Here is a 16,718-nt window from a genome sequence, read left to right on the forward strand (position 1 = left end):
GTCTTCTGCTGATGTGACCTTTGAGCAAACTTTCCAACTTGATTATTTTTTTTTGTCTGGACTGTGTCTGAAAAAAATTACAGATTGCCAACATTATTTATGGACACATTGGAAAACTATAATAAATCATTAAACCTTTGGTACATGAAGAGATACATATTTACAACCTATAATTCTGATATGAAGACATTAGCTAAATTCACAGCCTGCGATGACGGTCATATTTCCCATACCGCTTCTCACATGGTTCACTGCTCTCATAGGAATCTGTATCTTTCTGATGAAGGTTCGGCTACATGGCTGAAACGGCAATAATTTTCTGGAGTTGCATTCTGGATATATTGGATTGCATGAATAATTAAATGTTGAGGTCTTTCACTTCATCCGCCTGTGCCGAGTTTTCATTTATCGAAAATTATCATTTCCACCGACATCGTCTCATGTATATAGAAGATGTGCTTCTAACAAAATGCAACTGATGACCAAACAATCGTATTAATGCTCGCTTGTCCTCATAGAGTTTGCAGTGGCCCATGTAAAAGGATCTTTAATCAAGTGCTAATCATATTAGCATATTGTTGCATGGCACTTTATTCATGTACACTTGTATACTTTTTACAGTTCTTGGTGTAATTGGGCATGTTTCCTCAGGTAGAGTGCTGAAACTGTGATGGCCTGTCAGGAATGCCTGACTAGGGAAACCTCTTCTATGACCAATATTGCTTGGTAACTTTATATTTTTTATTTATACTGTGAATCTAAAGTCCCCAATACATATTAGCTGTTGGTTGAGTGATTATTTGGCCAAATCTATCCCTCCATACACAAGAATCTTTGGCTGAGAAATCTTAGTCCATTCCTCATGGGTAGTGGCAATATATCTCCAGAGTGATGGTTATTCCTCATAAGCCGAATGTCTTCTGGAGGTGGAATGAGGCATATGCCGAAAAGAACACCCTGCCAACAGAGATGCAAGAAGTGGCCTTGTGATTTTCCGGTGCTCTTTGGCTTCCTCTGGCACTGGAAACTTGCAGAATAAGTAAGTCAAGTTGGCATTCTAGTATCTGAAAAACCTAGGAGAAAATAATAATAATAATAATAATCTATATTTCTATAGCGCTAATATATTCCGCAGCGCTTTACAATTCAGGGATTCATATATAAGCAAGTAACAGTTATAAAAGATACAATAGTTAGGGCAAAAATAAAAAAAAAAAGGCATGCTTTTTGTGAGGGCCATAATCCCTGGCAATCCTGGATTCAGAAGACTCCTTACAAGATTCTCAAGTGCTTATCCCAGTTTCAAGACTTGAACCGCATATTAATTGGTGGAATTTGAAGAAGATAATAGAGGCACACAAACCTAAGAATGTGTAAGGCTATGTGCGCACTTTGCTTTTTACCTGCTTTTTACCTGCTTTTTCAACTGCAGCGTTTAATGCCAAAATGGTTGTGTTCTGCTTTTCAAGCAAAGTCTATGGGAATTTGGTTTTCTTGTCCGCACTATGCAGTTCAAACTGCAGCCTTTTTGTTGCAGAACTTTGGTCAAAAACTCAGCTTTGCAGTTCAAAACCCAAATGGCAAAAACAATTGTCATGTTTTTGTTTTTGCCATTTGGTTTTTGCACTGCAAAGCTGAGTTTTTGACCAAAGTTCTGCCACAAAAAGGCAGCAGTTTGAACTGTATAGTGCGGACAAGAAAACCAAATTCCCATAGACTTTGCTTGAAAAGCAGAACACAACCATTTTGGCATTAAACGCTGCAGTTGAAAAAGCAGCAAAAAAGCAGGTAAAAAGCAGGTAAAAAGCAAAGTGCGCACATAGCCTTACGCCTGCCTGGATCCACAGACTCAGATGGGATGTAATGGACAGGCTAGAGGGAAGCCACTCACCAAGCAGGACCCCCAGATCCCTGAAACCCTTTAACCCCTTGTGAGACTGTGACCGGGGTTGTCTATGACGGCCGGTACGTCTCGCCCCGGTTGTGCTCCCTCCATGTATAGAAAGCAACTCCACTGCAGGGTTAATGCTGTTTCCCTGCAGGCTGAAAGGAGGGTTAAAAGGAAACAGGAACATGGGCGTGGGCCCCTAGTGTGAGGGAGTGAACACAACTCCCTGAGTTTCTGCCAAAGAAACACATGTGAGCCATTTCTGGAACCTGGCTTGTTGGTCCATGAGGAGGACATTCCGGAACGTGTTGTGTGCTGTTTTGGACTTTGTTTGTGCAATAAACCCTGTGCTGCGACCATTGGTGCCTGGATCCCGTGTCTTCTGCCGCGAGGCCGACCACGCTACCTCACACCCTATACAGGGATTTGGAATTACACAGGGCCCTGGAGATCACTACCTGTGGAAGGCTGCAGTCCAATGAGCGTAGTCGTCAGGCAGGGTCAAACCAGGAATAGCAGAACAGGGACAGAATCGGCATGCAAGGACGTAATCAGAAAACGTAGCAGAGGTCAAATCCAGATCGGGCAGCGAGGTACAAAAACAGCAGGCAGGAGGATAGTCAGAAAACACGCAGAAGTCAGGACACAGGTATCACTAAACAGAATAGGGCGGACCAGGAGCCAGGAAATCAGAACTATCTCTGGCAGAGGTCAGCAGATAGGAGGGGAATTAAGAAGGGTGTGGTGTCTTCCCATTAGCTGTAGCTGAATGATGGCAACTTCAGCTGGAAGACACACGCCACCTATAGTCAGCCAGTGGTACTGCAGATCCCAAGATAACCCAGCCCAGTGGATGATCGGAGCCTGCGCCCACCAGTGCCGCTGGCATCGCCTCCTCTCCCATCACCAGCACCATCCACGGCAGGAACACGGTGTCGCCTGGCGATCAGAGTAGAAGCCGCTGGAGCGGACTCCGGTGGTGACGTAACAGAATGTTAGTGACATGGAGGCCATTGCCCATGAGGAATGGGCTGACATTTCTCAGGAGTGCTACATAATGCTGCTGTGTGGCAATCTATCACATTTTACAGCAGGTCATAACAGCCATAGGGGCCCTTCTAAGATGAGACAGCAGTCGTTCGTAGAAGTGGCATTTTGGGTTATTTTAACTGCTCGTTTGATTGTTTTATTGTATAGAGCAGAAAGTTTGTGAATTTTACTAATGTTATTTTCAGGGGAGTTGAAAATTTTTTATTGCATCTGTACAAGAAGTAGTGAAAGTACTCTATACACTTATCGCTCCTCACTGCCGTGTTCTTGAACTGAGCTGACAATATGGGATCTGCAGCTGCCTAGAAAACAAAAAACATCACGTGAACATAATATAATAAATCACGGCTTCTAAATCGCTATTTAGAAGTAACTGGAGTCCATTCTAAAAGACCATTGTTCTATTACAAAGCCTATAGAACGAAAAAAGCAGCTTGAAGAATACTAGACTATAGAGATAAACGCTGCGGATATCATCTGGTATATGATCAAAAAGAGCGGGGAACACAATTGGTGGTTTGAAGTGTAATGCGGCAGATGAACTGAAGGTTAAACCTTCTTTCTTAATAAGAGTGACTGACAATTCCGCTCCCAGATGCGATCACTTCTTTTTTTTTCCCTTAGATATTGTTTGTCTTATCAAAGTTGAAAGCTTTTTACTAAAAGTTTGAATTGTTTTTTTTTTTTCTTTTCCTTCTAAAAGGGTTTTCCAGATTTTGATGCTAACGATCACTAATGACTATTAATGAACAGTTAACGATTAGAGATGAACGGACTTGCAGAAAACTGGGAGAGGCGAGTCCCTGTTATCTTTTTTTTTTTTTTTATTTATTTTTTTTTAAATCCGGTTCTGATCCGGAATCCGGTTCCCATATAAGTCTATGGGAATCAGAAACCAAAGATTAAAAGTGTTGGTAGAAGGGATAGAGAGATAGGAGTGCGCGCGGTGTACTCACCGAGGATCTGTCATGGTGGTATGCTGCTTCCAGGTTGCGCATTCAATTCTGGAGCAGCTAATTAACTTTAATTAAATATGCACTGCTTTCCCCGTCCATCGGCGCCTGTGATTGGTTGGCAGCGTGTCTGCGTGTCAGCTGACTGCTTCCATTCACAGGCTCTATGCACGTCTGTATCGTAGGTCAGGGTCACACTGGCGTATGGCATCCGATGAGATAGCATTGGATGCAATATGCTAATGACCCTCAGCTCAGGCTCTGCTGCGAACTTGGTCCTAGTGTCATGTGACTGTGAGACGATCCTGCGATCAGAGCACAGCTGTGGAGGAGAAGGAGGGATTAAACCCTTCTACATTGTCAGCCAGTGCTTATATTGTACTGCACTTGAATGTCATCCAAGTGCAGTCCGATGTTTCTCTTGCACCTATAGACTTGCATGATATATATTATTATCAGCTCACCAAACCTGCTGCAGACCTATAGTCGTCCTGTGGGAGATGATCAGCGCACGGATGGTCAGAAGTCACCAAGTAGAAATAGAATAAATCCAGTGCTCTGACCTGGGCACATCTATATTTTTTATGCTGCATGTACCTGCTTGGATTTTATGGAAAATCAATAATAAAGAAGATAACTTTTTTAAAGAATTCATGTGATTGCGCTTGATTTACATTCTATATAGACTTGCATGGGTGTGAGTGATAGGGTCTCGGAGACAATCGCAGCATGCTGCCATTTTTTTTCCTCAGTCCGATTAGGGCTGAAGAAAAACTCATAAATGTGAGCTTCAGCATTGTCTTACGATACGATACACTTTATTGATCCCGTGGGAAATTATGGTATCACAGCAGCACAACTTAAATAATAACATGAATTACTTAATTAACAAGACAGTAGAGTTGACAGAAGAACATTATACATTAGATTAGGTCATACACAGTGGGTAAACAGAAAAGTACCGTAGAAGAAATAAAGAAGTAAACATTCACCTTGATGATTTAACACTAAGGTTTTTGTTGTACATTCCCATAGCAGTTGGCACACATGACTTCCTATATTTTTCCTTCTTACACCTCAGAAGGATTAGCCGGTTACTGAAGGTGCTCTTCTGTCATGGGGCTGAGTGCAATGCAAGATTTTCTCACTGCACTCGTACAAGTCATACGTGCATCAAAATAAGAAAAAACGCATGCAGATTTTTAAATAAATAATTAAAAAAAACCAGCATGTGCCCCCCCTTCAATTTTGATACCCAGCCAAGATAAAGCCCGACAGATGGGGACTGTTATTCTCAGACCTGGGGAGGGCCATGGTTATTGGCAGCCCCCCCAGCCTAAAAATAGCAAGTTGGAGCCGCCCAGGATTGTCACATCCATTAGATGTGACAAGCCTGGCGCTTTACCCAGCTCATCCCATTGCCCTGGTGTGGTGGCAGTTGGGGTAATAAGGGGTTAATACAGCCCACAGATGCTACTAAGCCCTAGATTAGTGATGGCAGGCGTCTGACACCACCCATCAATAATCTATAAGTGAAAGTAAATAAGCACAGACACCGAAAAAATCCTTTATTTGGAATAAAATACAAAAACCACCTTCTTTCACAACTTTATTAACGTCCTAAACACCACTGCAGGTCCAACGTAATCCACATGAGGTCCCACATCAATTCCAGCTCTGCTACATCTCTGTAACAGCGAGCGGCCATAGAGCATGACTGCCCACTGTGAGCTCCAGAAAATAAATGAGCCGCGATGAACGATGACTGTTTGCTGGTAGACACTGTCACACAGGCTGGGGGCACGTCTGACTGCAACCAATCACAGACGCCCAACCAGTGGGTGGGGAAAGTAGTGCGCCCGGGCACCTTTGAAATCTCGCGGATCCTGACTTTTACAGTCCAGGTCTCCTCATCCTTATTAAAAATCAGTTTCGCAAGCCCTAGGTTCACACTTGCGTTCTTAGTTCTGCTTCTCTTTTCTGTTATAGATGCAGAAAAATATAACTTTGTGAACATAGTGTTGTATGTTTGTGCATAGTGGCATGTTTGTGCTCTTTATTGTTCTTCCCCTGCTTGCAAGAGCCATTTTTTTGACAACCTTCAGCTTGATCTCGAACCATGCTGACTTGATAGATGTCCGCTCTATAGGAAGATCAATCTTGTGCAAGCCTAGATAGGTCCACTAGAGTCTTCTCTGCCGTTTTCTTTATTGTGGGCCGAGCATACCTGAGAGGTGGTCCACTATAAAGCATAATGGCCACATCGATTTAAAGCAGGGAAAGAAGGCTTTTTCTAAATACTTTCTTTTCCCAACTCAGCCTGTGAGCGGCGCTATCGCTGTCCGCTCATCCCCATCATGTTAGCCGGATTACTGAGGTGTAACTTAGTCTTCTTGAGTGACTGGGCTGTGGACGGATTTTCATTGCACGTCACACTCCAGCATTTCCCACGCTCTCACCTTCACCACTTAACAGAGCACCGCAAGCAGGAAAGATACTGTGATGTGCAATAAAACTCCGCCCACAGTCCAGTCACTCAGGGAGACTCGGATGCCAGGTCAACTACCAATTCCGGACGTTGACTTGACATCATCGGACATCAGAGGTCACTGCAGCCTGGATCATGTGATGAGTGGATAGCGATAGCGCCGCTCACAAGCTAAATTGGAAAAAGATGGTATTTAGAAAAAGCCTCCATTCCCTGCTTTAAATAAGTGTGGCCACTATGCTTTGTAATGGACTACCCATTTAACATACATACAGCACCCGGACTCCAGACTCAGACAATGATTTGTTTTAAAACTTCGTGTTCCATACAAACCCCTAAGTTTACAGATCAGGTTCACTCATCTCTATTCACCAATCATCAGTCAACACACATTGCACATGAGAGTCAGTGTTAACCATGTGGGGTGTTCTGCAACGAGATGACGTAGACCAACAATAGATGGTTTGCCTCGCCTAAGTTTGTGTATGTGATCATTGTGCCGTTCTGTACAGAACCATAATAGAACAGGCACAGAGGTCCTCCTGGCATCTACTGTACCGTCTTATGCCTATGATTTTATCGTGACATGCTGTATTGGAATGTTATGTGGCATTATTCCTGGGCAATATGAGACCATCTTCACTTCTTCACAGCGCTTTTTGTGCACTTTTGCTTGTAAAAAGGTTATATAAGGATAGCTAATGCATGGGAAACAGATTAAGCCATCAGGGTGGAAAACACAGACGATAATGAATGTTCATTTACTTTTCTAAAGGGATGTTTTCTTTCCTTCTAGAATGAAATAAATGAGATCCCGTTCTTTGATATCCAGCTGCCGTATGAAATTGCTCTGCAGATCTTTCAATACTTGGACAGGAACGATCTTGGCAGATGTGCACAGGTATGTGTGTTACAGTGCGCTCACTTACATGATTATTTTTTAATAAACTTATATAGGAATACCTGTTAGCGTATCATGCATCTCTATTCCACATCACTCACTCTGCAATTTTCAGTGCCCCCATAGCAATACATGGGGGACTAAGTAAAAAAGTGAAAACATTTGTAAGAAAACTTTGTAAGAAAAAATAATCAGAAAATAAATATCAAAAATTGAAAAAAAATTATGCCAATAAAAACTTATATTTATGTAAAATCAAAAATACACATTGTCATGATGTATGTAGTTTTCTCCATCCCATATTTTTGTATAAGATGCCATGTGATGTATTTTACCTTCTCACTGCATTTGCTGTAATACTATGTCAGGATGTGATGTAACTTTCCTTTGGTTGTACTTACTGAACACTTTGAAATGTCTTGGGATGTAAGTGACCATACCTTCCCCCCAGCCTGTATCATATTGCAATCAGGCTTCAGCAGTAGCTATTGTCATAGATTTGGTGGGGGTTGCATATATATATTGTTCTTCTCAGCATGGGACTTCTCCAATCTACAACTTGGTAAACAGAACAGAGCCAGCAGTCTAAAGTCTATTCATGCATCAAATGGCCAGGGGGAGGTGTGCCCACCTAAGGGGCTGATTCCAGGAGAGAAGAACATGTTAGTTTAGTTAGTTGGATCTCGGCTGGAGACGTACTAGGATCTATAGCTGAGGCTGGATCCTGGGGTCTGTGTGTGTGGACTGTTAGGCTGGTTTCACACTACGTTTATTTAACATCCGTCCATAACGTTTTTTTAGCGGACAAGCGGATCCAGTGCAAATGCGTTTTCATTTCAATGCATTTGCAATGGACTCGCGTTAACATCCGTTCACCTGCGTTTGCGTGCGTTATAGTGAGGATCCAGTGACTTGCAGTTTTTTAACATGTTTCAAAAACGCTACTTGTAGCGTTTTTGAGCTGCGTCCAAATACTGCAAATTGCTGGATCCTGACTAAACAGCACGCAAACGCAGGTGAACACTGGCGTGCTGATAGACAGGATCCTGCTTTTGTACTGAGCATGCCCAGAACCAGTCTCGCGTGATCTGTCTCTCTCTCCTCCTCCCTCCCTCACCCTCTCTCTCTATCTCTGTCTCTCCCCCTCCCTCCCCCTCCCTCCCTCTCCCCCACCTGAGAGCTGCGGACACTCGTAACCAAGGTAAATATCGCGTAACCACTTATCTTAGTTACCCGATGTTTACGTTGGTTACGTGTGCAGGCAGCCCTGCTCCTAGCAGCTGCAGACACTCGTAACCAAGATAAATATCGGGTATCCAAGGCCGATGTTTACCTTGGTTACCAGCGTCTGCAGCTGTCAGAAGCCGGCTCCCAGTCTAGTTCCCCTCACTCCCGATCACATGACTCCAATGCCCGCCCCTAAACATCCAGTGACAGGATCCTGCAAAATAACACATGCGTTTGCATGCGTTTTTTGCAGTAAAAGCAGGATCCGCTTTTCCGCTAAAAAAACGTTATGGACGGATGTTAAATAAACGTAGTGTGAAACCAGCCTTACAGACTGGAGATCCGCGGCCACGTGGAGTTATGCTTTGTTGAGTGAAGGGTGAGGACCTGTGCTAAGGCCAGCTCCTTATCGCCCGTACATGGACGATTGGACTTTGAGGACTTTTGCATTCTCCTTGGCGCCCCGGACCTATTTCCTTTGTGTGGACTCTAAAGAACCATTTTAATATTGCATGTTTTATGCTCCCTGCCTCATTAAATCTTCTTGGATTGTTCCTTGGCCTGGCGTCCCTTACTGCTCTGTCGCATACCCCGTCACACACATCCCATAACAAACCGATCACTAATGCTAGTTAACCCCTCCAGTGAACACCGTAAATAGAAAACATTGCAAAAACTGTCTTTTCATCATACAGCTGAAAAAAGAAGAGGAATAAAACGCAATAAAAAAATTATATATAAATAAAAATGGTACCGCTGAAAACATCGTCTTGTCCCGCAAAAAAACAAGCCACATTACAGCTCTGTCAGCGAAAAAAATAGAAAAGGAAAATTTTCAAAATACAGCAATGCAAAAACTTTTTTTTTTCTGTAAAATTGTTTTTAATGCGTAAAAAACAGCAAAACAAACACTATAACTATGGCACCATTGTAATTGTACTGACCGGAAGAATAAATCTTGTCTTATCAATTTAAGACACAGTGAACGGCATAAAAAAAACAAAAGTGGCATATAAAAATAAAGAAATAAAGCCAATTCTTCATCTGCTGAGCGCTTACACCAGGGATTATGTGTAAATCTCTTAAAAATGTGATTCAGACAAAATTCCCAACGGAAAATTCACTGTAATGAGGCAGAGGGGGTCACTTTGAGTTCCCTTCTGGCCTGTGCTCTGGAGATGTACATCTTTAGATGTATTTTTTTTTAGGCATGCACAGAAGCGCTGTCAGCAACCGGTTTGTGCATTTTTGAAAAGACGGACACCACTGAACAGAGGCAAACAGAGTCCAGAGTAACTCTGCTGCCTCATTAGTGAAAGGATCCATTGGGGGTTTCACCTGAGTCATGTATTTCAGAGATATAGATGGAAATCCTAATGTAAGTGGTCAGCACAGTGCACAGGATAAATGTAAACTGATCCAAAATGTTCTGTACCCAAACTCCCACCAATAGCATTCAACTCAACGCATATAAAAAATAGTCCCCACTGAGGACCATCATCTGTTAATGGAAATATTGTGAGCTTCCATATTACTGGTAGCACAAAGGATCTAGAAAAACGCTATGGCTCCCCACCAACAAAAAAAAAATCCATCAAAATCTCTACTCCCAAATTCAAATGCCCACCACCCTTCTGAGCCCCATAATGTGCCTAAACTACAGTTAGCATCCATATTTTTGGCATTGTTGTAGTAAGGATAGCCGACTTAATTAACAGGCTGTGTGTCTCCAGAAGTAAAGCAGGCGTTACACACAGCCACATCGCTAGCGATGTCGCTGGTGAAAGCACCCGCCCCCGTCGGTTGTGCGTCACGGGCAAATCGCTGCCTGTGGCGCACAACATTGCTTACACCCATCACACATACTTACCTTCCTAGCGATATCGCTGTGGCCGGCGAACCGTCTCCTTTCTAAGGGGGCGGTTCGTGCGGCGTCACTAAGCGGCCGCCCAATAGAAGCGGAGATGAGTGGGCGGAACATCCCGCCCACCTCCTTCATTCCTCATTGCCGGCGGCTGCATTTATGGTGATGTTCCTCGATCCTGCGGTGTCACACGTAGCGATGTGTGCTGCCGCAGGAACGACGAACAACCTGCGTCCTGCAACGACGAACAACCTGCGTCCTGCAACAGCAACGATAATCGGGATTAGAACGACGTGTTAACGATCAACGATTAGGTGAGTAATTTTGATCGTTAACGGTCGTTCGTGCGTTTCACACGCAACAACGTCGCTAACGAGGCCGGACGTGCGTCACGGATTCCGTGACCCCAACGACCTCTCGTTAGTGATGTCAGTGCGTGTAAAGCCTGCTTAAGAGCTAGGAACAATGTATGGGTACTACAACATACTGGGCACTACAAGGCTTATTTGTCATTTTTAATTCTGCAACAGTCACAGCGTTTAACTCCATGGGTGTTTTCCACAGACAAAATTGTCACTACATCCATAGATGAATTCGCATAGGGGTGTAATTTCCACAGTTTAGTCAATTGAAGGGGTTTCTGCTGTTCTGGCTCTGCAAATGCAGTCCACAAACAATTCTAGGAAATACTGTGCTACAAAAGTCAAATGGCGCTCCTTCTCTCCCGAGCCCTGTGGCACACCTAAGGTGTCAATATTCTCAATGCACCGCTGGATGAATTCATTGGGGGGTGTACTTTGTAATATTGGGTCATTTATGGGGGGGTTGCTTTTCTGGCTGCTAGTGTGACATGGCAACCCCCAAACCATTCCAACTAACAATGAACTCCAATATGGCAATCCTTCCCTCCTAACCTTTGCACTGTGCCTCAAAAGTTGGTTTCGACCACATATGGAGTATTGGCGAACTCAGGAGAAATTATGTAAATTGTATGGTCCATTTTCTCCTATTACCCTTTTTAAAAAATAAAAATTTGGGGCCAAAGCAACATTTTAGTGGAAAAAGTGTAATTTTTTTCATTTTAATAGCGCAATGTTATACAGTTCTGTGAATTTCCTGAGGGTTAAAATTGGTCACTAGACCCCTAGATGAATTCCATGAGAGGTGTAGTTCCAGAATGGGGTCATTTGTGAAGATTTCTGCTGTTTTGGCATGTCAGGGGATCTTAAAATGTGACATGGCATCCTCAATCTATTCCAGCCACAATGACGCTCCTTCCCTTCCAAGGCCTGCCGTGCTACCAAACAGTAGTTTTCCACCACATATGGGTATCTGCTTACTCATGAGAAATTGCACAAGAAATTCTACAGTGCATCTTCTCTGGCTATATACCCTCCTGTTGTTCTCAGAGGAGACAACATGTCATCAAAAGGCAAGGGTGCCAAAGCACAGGAGTATTTTGCAACCTGTACCTCATGTAAAGCTGTACTACCGGCAGGTTCCACTGACCCTCATTGTGTGCAATGCTCGGCCCCTGTGGCACTTAGCCGGAGCTGGTGGCCCAGGTGGAACCACCTGCTACCACTGTCCAGGTGACAGGGACGGAGTTTGCAGCCTTTGCTGACAAACTGTCTGAGAATATGGACAAATGGTCTGCTAAAATACTGGAAGCATTGCAGTTCAGACCGGTGATCCAGGCCCCGGGCACTGTCCAATCCTTGACCCCTGGTCCCCCTCAATTGGAACAGCAATGTGCCCCTGGGGTAACCCATAGGTCCCAGGGTGAGGTCTCTGACACGGACCGCAGTCCCAGGCCGCCCAAGCGGGGTCGCTGGGAAATTCCCTCCACTTCATCACACTGTTCAGGGTCCCAGCAGGGGGACTCTCTTGAGGATGAAGCGGAGGTATCAGATCAGGATTCTGATCCTGAAGCCGCTCTCAACCTAGATACACCTGAAGGTGACGCAGTAGTGAATGATCTTATAGCGACCATCAATCAGGTGTTGGATATTTCTCCCCCAGCTCCTCCAATTGAGGAGTCTGCTTCTCAGGAGAAATTCCGTTTCAGGTTTCCCAAGCGTACATTAAATATGTTTCTGGATCACTCTGACTTCAGAGAGGCAATTCAGAAAAATCGAGACTGTCCAGACAAGCGTTTTTCCAAGCGCCTTAAGGACACACGTTATCCCTTCCCCCCCGAGGTTGTCAAGGGCTGGACTCAGTGTCCTAAGGTGGATCCTCCAATCTCCAGACTGGCGGCTAGATCCATAGTTGCAGTGGAAGATGGGGCTTCACTCAAAGATGCCACTGACAGACAGATGGAACTATGGTTGAAATCCATCTATGAAGCTATCGGCGCGTCTTTTGCTCCAGCATTCGCAGCCGTATGGGCACTCCAAGCTATTTCAGCTTGTCAGGCGCAGATCCATGCACTAACACGTACATCTGCCCCGCAAGTGGTGTCCTTAACCACTCAGGCGTCGGCGTTTGCGTCCTACGCCATTAATGCTATCCTGGACTCGGTGAGCCGTACGGCGGTGGCATCCGCCAATTCGGTGGTACTCCGCAGGGCCATGTGGCTACGTGAATGGAAGGCAGACTCTGCTTCCAAGAAGTTTTTAACCGGTTTGCCATTGTCTGGCGACCGCTTGTTTGGTGAGCGATTGGATGAAATCATTAAACAATCCAAGGGAAAGGATTCATCCTTACCCCAGTCCAAACCAAACAGACCTCAACCACGAAAGGTACAATCGAGGTTTCGGTCCTTTCGGCCCGCGGGCAGGTCTCAATTCTCCTCGTCCAAAAGGCCTCAGAAAGATCAGAGGAACTCCGATGCATGGCGGTCTAAGTCACGTCCTAAAAAGACCGCCGGAGGAACCACTCCCAAAGCGGCCTCCTCATGACTTTCGGCCTCCTCAAACCGCATCCTCGGTCGGTGGCAGGCTCTCCCGCTTTTGCGACGCCTGGCTGCCACAAGTAAAAGACCGATGGGTGAGAGACATTCTATCTCAAGGTTACAGGATAGAGTTCAGCTCTCGTCCTCCGTCCCGATTCTTCAGAACATCTCCGCCCCCCGACAGAGCCGAGGCTCTTCTGCAGGCGGTGGGCACTCTGAAGGCGGAAGGAGTGGTGATCCCTGTTCCTCTTCAGCAACGGTGTCACGGTTTTTACTCCAACTTGTGCGTGGTGCCAAAAAAGGACGGATCCTTCCGTCCCGTTCTGGACCTAAAACTGCTCAACAAGCATGTGAAAACCAGGCGGTTCCGGATGGAATCGCTCCGCTCCGTCATCGCCTCAATGTCCCAAGGAGATTTCCTGGCATCAATAGACATCAAAGATGCTTATCTCCACGTACCGATTGTACCAGAGCATCAGCGCTTCCTGCATTTCGCCATAGGGGACGAACACCTTCAGTTCGTGGCACTGCCTTTTGGCCTGGCGACAGCCCCACGGGTCTTCACCAAGGTCATGGCAACAGTGGTGGCAATCCTACACTCTCAGGGACACTCGGTGATCCCTTACTTAGACGATCTGCTTGTCAAGGCGCCCTCTCAAGGGGCATGCCAACACAGCCTGAACATTGCTCTGGAAACTCTCCAGAGTTTCGGGTGGATCATCAATTTTCCAAAGTCAAATCTGACACCGGCCCAATCACTGACATATCTTGGCATGGAGTTTCATACTCTCTCAGCGATAGTGAAGCTTCCGCTGAACAAACAGCGTTCACTACAGACAGGGGTGCAATCTCTCCTTCAAGGTCAGTCACACCCCCTGAGGCGCCTCATGCACTTCCTAGGGAAGATGGTGGCAGCAATGGAGGCAGTTCCTTTTGCGCAGTTTCATCTGCGCCCACTTCAATGGGACATTCTTCGCAAATGGGACAGGAAGTCGACGTCCCTCGACAGGAACGTCTCCCTTTCTCGGGCAGCCAAAGCTTCCCTTCAGTGGTGGCTTCTTCCCACTTCATTGTCGAAGGGGAAATCCTTCCTGCCCCCATCCTGGGCGGTGGTCACGACGGACGCGAGCCTGTCAGGGTGGGGAGCGGTCTTTCTCCACCACAGGGCTCAGGGTACTTGGACTCAGACAGAGTCCTCCCTTCAGATCAATGTTCTGGAGATAAGGGCAGTGTATCTTGCCCTAAAGGCGTTCCAGCCGTGGCTGGAAGGCAAGCAGATCCGAATTCAGTCGGACAACTCCACAGCGGTGGCTTACATCAACCACCAAGGCGGGACACGCAGTCGGCAAGCCTCCCAGGAAGTCCGGCGGATTCTGCTGTGGGTGGAAGCCACAGCCTCCACCATATCCGCAGTCCACATCCCGGGCGTAGAAAACTGGGAAGCAGACTTTCTCAGTCGCCAGGGCATGGACGCAGGGGAATGGTCCCTTCACCCGGACGTGTTTCAGGAGATCTGTTGCCGCTGGGGCAGGCCGGACGTCGACCTAATGGCGTCCCGGCACAACAACAAGGTCCCGACATTCATGGCACGGTCCCAAGATCACAGAGCTCTGGCGGCAGACGCCTTAGTTCAGGATTGGTCGCAGTTTCAACTCCCTTATGTGTTTCCTCCTCTGGCACTGTTGCCCAGAGTGTTACTCAAGATCAGGGCCGACTGCCGCCGCGCCATCCTCGTCGCTCCAGACTGGCCGAGGAGGTCGTGGTACCCGGATCTGTGGCATCTCACGGTCGGCCAACCGTGGGCACTACCAGACTGACCAGACTTGCTGTCTCAAGGGCCGTTTTTCCATCTGAATTCTGCGGCCCTCAACCTGACTGTGTGGTCATTGAGTCCTGGATCCTAGCGTCTTCAGGGTTATCTCAAGAGGTCATTGCCACTATGAGACAGGCTAGGAAACCAACGTCCGCCAAGATCTACCACAGGACGTGGAAAATATTCCTGTCATGGTGCTCTGCTCAGGGTTTTTCTCCCTGGCCATTTACCTTGCCCACTTTTCTGTCCTTCCTTCAATCCGGATTGGAAAAGGGTTTGTCGCTCGGCTCCCTTAAGGGACAAGTCTCTGCGCTCTCTGTGTTTTTTCAGAAGCCCCTAGCCAGACTTCCACAGGTACGCACGTTCCTGCACGTCCCTCCTTACAAGCGTCCGTTAGAACCCTGGGATCTGAACAGGGTGCTGATGGTTCTTCAGAAACCACCGTTCGAGCCAATGAGGGATATTTCTCTCTCACGCCTTTCGCAGAAAGTGGTCTTCCTAGTAGCAGTCACTTCACTTCGGAGAGTGTCTGAGCTAGCAGCGTTGTCGTGCAAAGCCCCTTTCCTGGTGTTTCACCAGGACAAGGTGGTTCTGCGTCCGGTTCCGGAATTTCTCCCTAAGGTGGTATCCCCTTTTCATCTCAATCAGGATATCTCCTTACCCTCTTTTTGTCCTCATCCAGTTCACCAATGTGAAAAGGATTTGCACTTGTTAGATCTGGTGAGAGCACTCAGATTCTACATTTCTCGTACGGCGCCCCTGCGCCGCTCGGATGCACTCTTTGTCCTTGTCGCTGGCCAGCGTAAAGGGACACAAGCTTCCAAATCAACCCTGGCTCGGTGGATCAAGGAACCAATTCTCGAAGCTTATCGTTCCTCGGGGCTTCCGGTTCCCTCAGGGCTGAAGGCCCATTCTACCAGGGCCGTGGGAGCGTCCTGGGCCTTGCGGCACCAGGCTACGGCTCAGCAGGTGTGTCAGGCAGCTACCTGGTCGAGCCTGCACACTTTCACGAAACACTATCAGGTGCATACCTATGCTTCGGCAGATGCCAGCCTAGGTAGGCGAGTCCTTCAGGCGGCGGTTGCCCACCTGTAGGACGGAGCCGTTTAAGGCTCTATTATGAGGTATTATTTACCCACCCAGGGACTGCTTTTGGACGTCCCAATTGTCTGGGTCTCCCAATGGAGCGACAAAGAAGAAGGGAATTTTGTTTAGTTACCGTAAATTCCTTTTCTTCTAGCTCCAATTGGGAGACCCAGCACCCGCCCCTGTTTTTTGTGTGCACATGTTGTTCATGTTGAGTGGTTTCAGTTCTCCGATATTCCTTCGGATTGAATTTCCTTTAAACCAATTTATAATTTTTTCCTCCTTCTTGCTTTTGCACCAAAACTGAGGAGCCCGTGAGCACGGGGGGTGTATAGGCAGAAGGGGAGGGGCGTTACACTATTAGTGTAATACTTTGTGTGGCCTCCGGAGGCATAGCTATACACCCAATTGTCTGGGTCTCCCAATTGGAGCTAGAAGAAAAGGAATTTACAGTAAGTAAACAAAATTCCCTTCTTTTTATCCTTCCACATTGATTTTAATCCTGTCAAGCATCTAAAAGGTTAATACACTTCTTGGATGTGGTTTTGAGGA

The 16,718-nt window shown here is 46.2% G+C and overlaps 1 protein-coding gene across 1 annotated transcript in view; it reads left to right on the forward strand.

Moving 5' to 3' along the window:
* FBXW8 (F-box and WD repeat domain containing 8) overlaps positions 1–16,718 on the forward strand; it is a 202,099-nt gene that overhangs the window by 32,329 nt on the left and 153,052 nt on the right. Inside the window, 1 exon segment of the mRNA XM_075324830.1 lies at positions 7,176–7,280. Coding sequence (XP_075180945.1) covers positions 7,176–7,280 — 105 coding nt within the window.

This window comes from Anomaloglossus baeobatrachus, chromosome 1, assembly GCF_048569485.1.
Source record: "Anomaloglossus baeobatrachus isolate aAnoBae1 chromosome 1, aAnoBae1.hap1, whole genome shotgun sequence".
Taxonomy (NCBI): domain Eukaryota; kingdom Metazoa; phylum Chordata; class Amphibia; order Anura; family Aromobatidae; genus Anomaloglossus; species Anomaloglossus baeobatrachus.